Source organism: Camelina sativa, chromosome 12, assembly GCF_000633955.1.
Source record: "Camelina sativa cultivar DH55 chromosome 12, Cs, whole genome shotgun sequence".
In the NCBI taxonomy this organism is placed as follows: domain Eukaryota; kingdom Viridiplantae; phylum Streptophyta; class Magnoliopsida; order Brassicales; family Brassicaceae; genus Camelina; species Camelina sativa.
The window spans coordinates 8,148,297-8,159,024 of record NC_025696.1 but is presented as its reverse complement, the minus strand read 5'-3'; the positions used below and the strand labels follow the sequence as shown (position 1 = coordinate 8,159,024).

The 10,728-nt window shown below is 42.8% G+C and overlaps 1 protein-coding gene across 1 annotated transcript; it reads left to right on the top strand.

The window, feature by feature from the left end:
• On the top strand, positions 7,824-10,264 carry LOC109127912 (uncharacterized protein At3g60930, chloroplastic-like). The gene is made up of 5 exons (XM_019233506.1): positions 7,824-8,397; positions 8,478-8,770; positions 8,871-9,024; positions 9,211-9,338; positions 9,416-10,264. The coding sequence occupies exons 1-5, from the start codon at positions 7,824-7,826 to the stop codon at positions 10,262-10,264; spliced, it is 1,998 nt and encodes a 665-aa protein (XP_019089051.1).

The window sequence follows — 10,728 nt, the reverse complement described above, 5'->3', positions numbered from 1 at the left end:
CAACTGATCCCACAACAATACTCGGTCATAGCACACAAATTTATCTTTATAAACCTATAAGGTATCTAAGTCCCAATTAAATGAATTTGAATTGGGGGAAAAATAAAAATCCTAGGATTCTTCTTCTTCTCTCAAATATAACTGATAAATTTATAAATTTATATTTAAATTATAAATTTATAATTTATAAATGAGAATTAAATATAAATTTATAAATTAAATATAACTGAGAATATATTTATAAATTTATAATTTATAAATTAAATTAAATGAAATTATAAATTATAAATTTATATTTAATTCTCAGTTATAAATTATAAATTTAATATAAATTAAATATAACTGAGAATATAAAGATAAATTTGTATAACTGTTAAATTTATAAATTTATAATTTATAACTGAGAATTAAATATAAATTTATAAATTAAATATAATTGAGAATATATTTATATTCAAATTAAATTAATTTATATTTAAAAATTAAATGAAATATTTATAAACCTTAAACCTTAAACCTTAAACTTTAAACTTTAAACATTTCATTTAACTGATAATTTATAAATTTATAAATATATTCTCAATTATATTTAATTTATAAATTTATATTTAATTCTCAGTTATAAATTATAAATTTATAATTTAAATATAAATTTATAAATTTATCAGTTATAATTGATAGAAGAAGAACCCTAGGATTTTTATTTTTCCCCCAATTCAAATTCATTTAATTAGAACTTAGATACCTTATAGGTTTATAAAGATAAATTTGTGTGCTATAACCGAGTATTGTTGTGGGATCAGATGGCTAAGTCTTATACTATCTGTATATGGATGTGGGTTCGACCCGCGGGAGTGAGGATTTCTACAACTTTTTTCGATTTCGATGGATGCTATCTTAGGTTTATATCAATAAGTTTGTATGATTTTTTCGAGAGTTTTTGTGGGATAACTGGTTAAGTCCTATATTTAACATGGAACAAGTTGTTGGTTCGAATCACCAGTGTGGATATTCCATAAAATTTTTTCGAAGAAAACAAAACGACGTCGTTTTGCATTTTCGATGGCAGTCAATATACACGTGGATTCTGAGTCAGCATCTCTAACGGTTGACTTAAATTTGTTAACGTGGACTCTGAAATTGGCTCAATTTTGTGAGTATAGGTATGAAATTTGAAGTTGTCCAAAAAAAAGAAAAGGTATGAAATTTGAAATGTCTTAGGGTACATGTATAAATTGGCACTCCTTATTTGTACAGGTAACAATTCGCACTTTCGGAATGTGTACGAATATAAAATGGCATTTTTCCCCAAATGTATTCATGTAGGGTAGTAGACTATATATTCTACCAACCAAACCATTTAGAAAACAAGTTACTCTTTATTCTGACTATCACTATGTTTCATTCGTCTTGATATCAACAACATTCCTTTGTTTTTCACGAGAGAGAAATTGATGCCAAGTTTTATAGATAGCAATATAGCAAGAACATTTAAAAAAAAAAAACTTTATTTGTTCAATTAACTTTTTTTTTATTTGTAAGTGTAAACTACTATTATTTTAACTTTAGGCCAATTTAGTGGATAACTAATATTAACAATATAATTAAAAATATATAGCATACTAAATTATAAAATATAGTAAATAACCAATGTATATAGAGAAATAACTAAATATACACATCGGGTGAATTACACGGCAGATGCGATGGAGGAGAATTAATCTCTTGGAACTAGAGATCCTATTGAGTGAAACAGGAAAACAGAAAACACGATAGAGTACGAAGAACCTGTAGAATGTGAAGCTTAATATTATTGATAGAGAGATTACAACTATATATAGTGAGATACAAGTAGGGTTACTAGGGATTACTAATGTACATAAATACCCTTGATACACATAATATACATTCTCTACACACCCCCTCAAGGTGGAGGGACTTTGGTGACTCCAATCTTGGAACACGCTTGAATAAACTGAGCTCTCGGTAATGGTTTGGTCAAGGCATCGGCAAGTTGGTCCTTTGTTGAAACATGAGAGACTTTTAAAGCACCTGTTTGCACCTGTCCACGAACAAAGTGATAATCTAAAGCAATGTGCTTCATTCTGGAATGAAAAACATGATTCGCGCTCAAGTAGGTGGCTCCTACATTGTCACAATAGATAACCGGAACAGTAGGAATGTGAATCCGCAACTCAGTGAGAAGATTACATATCCAACGAATTTCAGCAGAGGCATTAGCAATGGCTCGATACTCCGCTTCGGTGGATGACCGAGCAACTCCTGATTGCTTCTTAGATGACCAAGATACAGCCTGATTGCCTAGATAGATGACATAGGCATTAGTCGATACATAATCGTCAGCATCGCCAGCCCAATCTGCATCAGAGAAAGCTTTTATAACCGGAACATTGGTCGAGGATAGAAAAACACCATGTGTCATGGTACCGGCAAGATAACAAAGGACACGTTTGGCCGCTTGCCAATGATCAGTAGTAGGACAGTGCATGAACTGTGACAAACGATTAACAGCGAAGGAAATGTCTGGACGCGTGAATGCCAAATATTGGAGACTACCTACAACCATACGAAACTGAGATGCATCTGACAAAGGTGTGCCAGAGTGTTTAAGTAGCTTTGGCGAGACAGCTATCGGTGTAGAAACAGCCTTGGAGTCAAGCATATTCGTCTTGTGTAACAAATCCAAAATGTACTTCTTTTGCATCAAGTGAAGACCACCTTTGGTACGAGTGACCTCTATGCCTAGAAAATAGCTTATATCTCCTTGATCCTTTAGAGAGAACCGGGCAGCTAGACAGTCAATCATACGTGCCACAGAAGAGGGATCATTCCCAGTAACAATTATGTCGTCCACATACACTAACATGTAAAGAAGGATTCGACCTTGACTATAGACAAAAAGAGAAGCATCGGCATAGCTATTCTGAAATCCTGATTGAAGAAGAAAGTTGCGAAGTTCTAAATACCAGGAACGAGGCGCTTGTTTCAGGCCATAAATGGCCTTGCGTAGCTTACACACATAATCAGGTCGGTCTTGATCTATGAACCCAGGAGGCTGATCCATATAAACCTCTTCTTGCAGCGTACCTTGTAGAAAAGCTTGATTGACATCAAGCTGTCGTATCGGCCAGTGATGACTCTCAGCATGACCAAGGACCGTACGAATCGTGACAGCTTTCACTACAGGACTAAAGGTTTCTTTGTAATCAAGACCATACGCCTGATGATAACCTTTCGCTACTAAGCGAGCTTTATATTTATCAAGATCGCCAGAAGGAAGAACTTTAGTTTTGAAGACTCACCTGCAACCAACAACATTTTGGGTGGGCGACCTTGGAACTAAATCCCATGTACGTTTCTCCAATTGACCATTATATTCTTCGGACATAGCACCTCGCCATCGATCATCACAAAGAGCTTGGCGGTACGTGCGTGGTTCTGGTGCAAACGCTCGCCGACGAGTGATAGCGAGGCTATACTTCGTGTTTGGCTTGTGAATATGATTCTTTCCTCTTGTTGTCATTTGATGTGTGTTTTGTGGCTGATTTTGATTTTGAATTGGATTTTGAGGTAAGGGTTGAATAGGTACAGGAACGGGAGCAAGAAGAGCGGGTGGATTTAGCGGTGGAGCCGAAGGCCGTGGAGGTGACGGGAGCGGAGTTAGCGACGGAGAGTTGTCAGAGGAGAGACTGGGCGATGTCGGAACAGCAGGGGAAGACGGTGAAGATTCCCTCGGAGAATCATTAGAAAGCAGAGTAGAAATCGGGTTTTGACCAGTGGGCCTTTGGGGGGTGGAGTTTAATAAATGAGTGTGGTGGGCTGAGCCAGTGGGCCTTTCAACGGTGGGTATGTTTGGTTGAGGTGGGCAATTTAAATGGGCTTCGCCAGTGGGCCATTGATTGTTAAACAGAGAGGAAGAAGATAGCGAATGTGAGGAAGAAGGCAATACCTGAGCTGTCGTTGACGAACGAGATGGTGCAGAGGGAACCAGAATTGGAGCATCGCGGTGAGGATCAACGTTGGGGGGCATTGTGGCAGTAGTGATATCAGAGATCGGGAGAGAAGACACCACCGGAATTGAAGTGATTGGAATCGACGAAATATTAGGTTGTGTCACTGGCAACGAAGGGAGCTGGCTGCGACGACAAGGGTAGGATAACTCATTGAACCGGACATGGCGAGAGACATATAATCGCCGAGTAGGGAGATGCAGACAAAGGTAAGCACTCTGAGTCAAAGAGTAGCCAACAAAAACACATGAAAGTGACCGATTATCCAGCTTATGGTTGGCATATGGGCGTAACCATGGATAACACTCACAACCAAAGATTCTCAGTTTGTGATAGTTAGGAGCAACACCAAAGAGCTTAGAGTAAGGATTATGTTGATCAAGAACCGCCGTTGGAAGCCTGTTAATAAGGTAAACAGCAGTTGAAAAGGCATATGGCCAATACGACTTTGGAAGACCGGATTGAGAGAGCAGAGTCAAGCCTGTTTCAACTATGTGACGATGTTTTCTCTCCGATATACCATTGTGCTCCGGTGTGTGAGGCGGCGATGTATGATGTGAAATACCACATTGTTGCAGATATGAGCGGAGTGCTAGATACTCACCTCCATTATCAGAGTAAAGTGTTTGGATGGAGGTCTGAAAATGGTTCTCGACAAGGCTTTTAAAGGTAATGAAAATATCTTTAACTTGGGATTTTCTTTGAAGAGGATAAAACCATGTATAGCATGTGAAATGGTCAACAAAGATTAAATAGTATTTGGAATTATCAAACGCAGTGATAGGAGACGTCCACACATCCGAGAACACATATTCAAGTGGTTTAGTAGAGACAATAGTGGTTTGAGCAAAAGAAAGTTTGTGACTTTTATTGATGTGGCAATCAGAACAAAAGGAATTTGATGAAGAAGAAGCAGCAAGAGGAAGAGAAAACGTTGAAACAAGCTTATTCAAAAGAGGTGGTGAGGGATGGAATGCCAGGAAGCTAGTGTCGTTTTTGAACCCGGTGAAGCAAAAAGGGCAGTAGCTTGGGAAGACGTGACTGGCCATTCATACAGTTCATTCTTGGTTCTGCCTTGAAGAAGAGGTGCCCCCGAACGAAGATCCTTCACCTGAAAATGAGCCGAGGCAAATTCAACAGTCACTTGGTTAGCATTACAGAGGCGATAGACTGATATGAGATTTTTATGCAGATCAGGCACATAAAGAACTTTGTGAAGCTGTAAATCACGTGACAAAGAAGGTAAGAAAGAAGAACCAGTATGGGAGATAGGGAGAGGGGATCCATCTCCTATGAGCACATCATCACCTCCATGGTAAGGTTGGTGAACAGAGAGTCTCGCGAGATCATTCGTCATGTGATGCGTGGCACCATTATCCATGACCCACGGATTGCTGCCATAGGGCGAGGAGCCACCAAGGGCGAGGTTTGCACGAGGCTGCCATGGAGTGAAGGGACTGGACGAGGACGACACTGGAGCATTGCCGCGACCTGGAATCTGAGGACACCTTCGAGCAGAGTGACCTTGAACATTACAGTACTGGCATTTACCAAGGTAAGGTCGAAAATTACGCTGATTGGAGTTGCGAGGAGGGGATTGCCATTGTGATTGAGAAGACTGGTTGGAGTTGCCTTTGTTGTTGTTGCGCGAAGAGTTGTTAGAGCGAGAGGAATGATTGTGACGGTGTGTAACAATGTTTGCAATGATTGTGACGGTGCGTAACAACGTTTGCAGTGACTGGGAGAGAAGAAGTCACGGCTTTGGCAAGAAGCTTGGCCTCATGGTTAAGAAGTCGCTCATGAACATACGCAATGGAAGGAGCGACATCTTTGCTAGCAACCTGGTCGATGATGGGACGATAGTCTTCAGGCAACCCATCAAGAATCTGCTCAATCTTGTCATCATGGACCACATGCGCTTCCAAACTTGCAAGAGTATCAAACTTGGTAATGAGGCTACGCATATATTCATCAATGGTGGAGGTACCTTTGGTTAAGACTTTAAGTTGATCCTTAAGTTGGCGAACATGCCCACGACTTGGCTTCGCATAGATCTCAGCAAGGGTAGACCAGATCTCGTCAGCCGTGGTCGTTTGGGATAGTGTTGTTTGGACACCGAGTGAGATGGAGCCAAGAAGAGCACTATAGAGCAATTGATCTTGGCGCTGCCATAAGAGAAAGGCAGGGTTGGGAGTGGTAACACCATCAGTGGTAACCGTCAAGGAGGGTTTGTCAACAGATCGATCAAGGTGACCAATAAGGCCATAGCCAGAGACAAGAGATCGAACCTGGAGCTTCCACATGAGATAGTTGGTATCCGTCAATTTGGTAACATTCATCATGTTGACATGGAGGCCATGTTGGCTGTTGACAGGAATGGCGTCAGTCATTGGTGGTTGTGTCGAGTTATTGTTAACGGCAGACATGGCAACAGTTGAGAGAGGGGATGAAAATTATAGAAAAAATTTTGTATTTAGGTTTTAGAATAAGTGGCTCTCATACCATGTAGAATGTGAAGCTTAATATTATTGATAGAGAGATTACAACTATATATAGTGAGATACAAGTAGGGTTACTAGGGATTACTAATGTACATAAATACCCTTGATACACATAATATACATTCTCTACAGAACCCTAACAACACATAAACATTAAACCACCTCTGATCAAAAGATATACGTAGATAACACCAATATCTAGTTTTAAAACCATTAGATATTGCAACGTTCAGAGATTTATAATGCTTTCACCTAGTTTTTAAATTGTGTTTATTTCTTCATCTAATTACTTTTCAAGTGGCTCAATTACTCAGAGCTTACCTTTCTACATTCTTTTTTTTTTTGAACAACACCTTTCTACATTCTAAAACGTATTTTTTGTTTTAAAAGATAGATTTGTTCGTTGACTACTTAAATTAAAATGGGTAGAGTATATTCATCCCTATTCAACGAACTTAAACAATATAAACAACAGTGTGAGAACTGAGAATGAGCTTCTCCTTCCGAAGTGATTTAAATGTGGAGGAGCTTATCGCCGTAAAAAACTTCCGAACTGAATTGAGAGAGAGTTTGAGAGTTTGAATTTGTATTGCTGTTACTAGAAAAAATATTCGATCCTTACAAGTGACACCCCCCTTACATATTTATACCGACCAATTAATTACCCAATTAATGCACAATTAATAAGACACGATTTGCGCGGACTAATTAATCCTCTTGAATGCAGGAATCTTTGACCGGGCCCGAGCTGCGAGCTGACCAGCATGAAGCGTCTCCGCGCTCTCTTTCTTTCTCCGGGCCTGATGGGCCGATCGGTAACATGCTTTCGGCCCAATAGATAAGCCCGGCCTAGGCCCTCTTGCCTATTACCCGAGATGGCAGATCGTGGGTACAACAGTTGCCACCCAAGTCTCCCGAGCTGAACAGTTCGGGGGACTTTTAACCTTCGAGCGATCAATTTCGGGAAACTGAATATTCCCCCATATCTCCACGATTTGATTGAGGTAATGATGGGATTTGCCTTCCCGAACAAGCCTCGGGGCCCACTAGGTGGCGTGTTGGTTATAAGAGAGAAAAGAAACGGTGCGAGACCTTTCACTTCCCCAGGCAATCATTGCTTTCTGGTGCCGTGTATAAAGGTAATCCTCGACTTCTCTCTCACCCTTAATCTTCAATCGTGTTTATGTTTTTGTGCTCTTAGATTTTCTCTCTTTTCTCCCGTAAACCTCTCTACTTTCGCCGGAAAAAACCTTTACTCTTCCTTCGTTCTTCACTAACTTCCCGGAAAAGAATGTCTCCTCCGAAATCCTCGTCGGGTAAACCCACAAAACCCCTGATTCCAGGCGTTTTTGGCCCTCATCCGCCGTCAATTCTCTCGGCGGAGAATATAGCCGAGATTAGGGGATCCACTGGGATTCCCTCGGAGATCGAGATTAGGTTCCCGGAGGTTCACGAGTCTCCGGAGAATCCTCCCCCGGGGTACTGTTGCGCGTTCGAGATATTTTTCTCCGCGTGTGGTCTGTCGTTTCCCCTTCCCGAACTCATCGTGAAGATGATGTTCGAACTGGGCTTTGCTCTCCCCCAGATGTGCCCGAACTTTGTCCGAACCGTCATGTGTCTTCAAACTCTGGGGGAAGAGTTTGACTACAAACTATCCCTGGCCGACTTTCTTCAAGTGTACACGGTGAAGACAGGTCGCACCAAGGGCACGCTCTACGTAAGTCCGCTTTCCGGACTGAAGGTCTTCGACGACCTTCCTGAGAAAGATGAGAAGTGGCGGAAGTCTTACTTTTTCTTCCCGGTCAACGAGCTCACTTTTGGCCACCTCGCAAATTCACACATATCGAAGTGGACTTCGAAAATTGGTAGAACGGTGCTCTTAGTTTGGTGTCCTTAATACATTACTATTCTTTCTGTTACTTACTCCTTGTCGTTCCTGTCTCAGACCACTTCGAGCGCGGGTTGCTTTGCCCTACTTTCGTGGAGTTTTTCTCGCGGTTCTGCAGCCAGGGTCAGATCGCCTGGGACTCATTTTCGTGTGAAAGGATTAGAGAATCCACAGCGCGGCTCAGGGGACGTTCTCTCGTTTGCTCCGACCCCATAAGCACTTCGGAGATGAATTATAGAGAGGAAAGGGCCTGCCGACTCGCCGAGAAGGATGCGAAATTGAACATGGCGGCAGCGCTTGCCGAGGGCAAAGCTCGCCTCCCTAAGAAGTCTGGTCCCTCTTCCTCTGAGGTAGACGGGACTTCAGCACCCCCTGCTGGCCCTTCCGAGCCTCTTACGGGGGCTTCTGGGCTCCTGCCTAGTTCGCACGGTCCTGCCGTAATTGTCGTAGAGGACTTGTGATGAGCCGCGAGAGGTAATTACTCCCTCCGTCGAGGTCAGCTCCCAGCGGGCGGACTCGTCCAAAAAGAGGAAGGAACCTGAGACTTCCTCGCCTCTTCGCGAGAAGAGCCGAGCTCGGACTGGTTCGTCAGGAGACGAGCGAGGTAAGTCCAGTTCGAAAGATAGGGGTCCTTCCTCAGAGAGGAGGTCTAAGGAGTCCGGGGATTCCTCTGGCAGGCTGCCTTCAAAGGAACGTCGTTCCTCCCCCCGAGGTGATGACAACTCGAGGTGTTTTTTTTGTTTGTTGGGTCTCGGGGACCAAGTAGAATAACATCGTTTGTTCATTTCAGTTCCCCCTGTATCCCCAGCTGATCTGATGAGGAGTTACACTCGGCCAGGAGTTCGGGTTCCGGCGTTTGCAGACATGTCCGAACTCAACCGTGCGAACTTCTTCCGCTTCGCGGACAAGATTGGCGAGGTTAGTGACACATGCTTCCTTAGCTTTTGTTTTTCTTTACCACCTTCGCCGTTTTTTAACGAGCTGCGCTTTCCCAGCTAATGATCGAGTTCAACTCCTCGGTAGCGTCTTACGAAGATCAGCTGTTTGCCTCTCCTTCCTCTTCCGAAGTGAGCCATCTCCGGGAAAAGATTGCTGACCTGGAAGCCCAGGTGAAGGAGTACGCCAGAGTAGAGGCCAAGAACGCTGCTACCGTGGAGAAAGCCGAACAAATCCGGGCTCGGATGAAGAGAGCCGAGGTACAGGTGCTCGACCTCGGAATTGCCAACGAAGACCTCCGAGACAAGCTAAAGAAGGCGGGAGACCTCTACTACGAGGCCGCGGAGGATGTGAAGGCGGCAAGGAGTAGGTTGCACGAGGTCGAGCTCCGCAACCAGTTGCTCGAAGCTAGAAATAGCTGCGAGATTGAAAGGGTGCGGAGAGAAGAAAGGCAGGCAATGAGACAAACTCTCCGTCCATTAGTCGAGGAGGTGAAAGTCACTTTCGAAGAGAGGAAGAAACTGGCCCCAGCCAAGATTCGAGCCGCCGAGATCAGGGCTAACCGGATGCTGATCGAGGAGATCTCGAGGGGAGAAATCCAAGACATGGAAGCTGAGCTCGGGCTCCTGAAAGCCGACGAGGAGGAGGCCGACGAAAAGGTTTCGAAGGTAACTCTCCGTGACCTCGACCTCTCTGGATTTTCAGACCTTTTGGCGGATACGCCCGATCTTTTATGCAGCGAACACCCTTTGAGCATTACAATCGACGAGTCCGGCACTAATCTCGGGCAAATGTCGAATCAGGGGATGGACGACTTTCTAGCGAACACCAAGTCGGTAGAGGAGCTTGAAGAGATGGGACTGGCCCTTTCCGAAGCGGCATCGGACCCCGCTCCCCATACTCAGTAGTTTCTATATCGGGGTTGTTTTGGCACGGGTTGCCCCCCTGTTTTGTCGTATTTATTTTTAGACGTACTTCGGAGTGTTTTGGTCGTGGTGACCACTCCGTATTAACTACTCTTTTTGTGCCATCTTTTGTTTAATTTCCACAATGCGAACTAAATTTCCAAAACCTTTTGTTTGAAAAGATGGTATGAGCAGAAATGAACGCGAAGTGAGTACTTCGGTTAAATAGTTCGAAAAAATGACATCCCAAATTTCATAAGTAAAGCTGAGTACGAAGTGAGGACTTCGGTTTAGAGTTTTGCGAAACTAAGCTTTGACTTTAAGTTAAGCGGAGGATGAAGTGAGGACTTCGGTTTAGAGTTTTCGCAATATTGAGCTTTAAAGTAAAGCTGAATACGAAGTGAGAACTTCGGTTTAGGCTCGCGAACTTAGACCTCGGCTTTATATGATAGATGCGAAGTCAGACT

Excerpts from the sequence above, each read along its gene's own strand:
- LOC109127912 (XM_019233506.1), top strand. The coding sequence starts at position 7,824 with ATGTCTCCTCCGAAATCCTCGTCGGGTAAACCCACAAAACCCCTGATT. Across the intron at positions 8,398-8,477 it reads GAAGTGGACTTCGAAAATTG|ACCACTTCGAGCGCGGGTTG; the intron begins GTAGAACGGTGC and ends TTCCTGTCTCAG. Across the intron at positions 8,771-8,870 it reads CTGGTCCCTCTTCCTCTGAG|AGGACTTGTGATGAGCCGCG; the intron begins GTAGACGGGACT and ends TAATTGTCGTAG.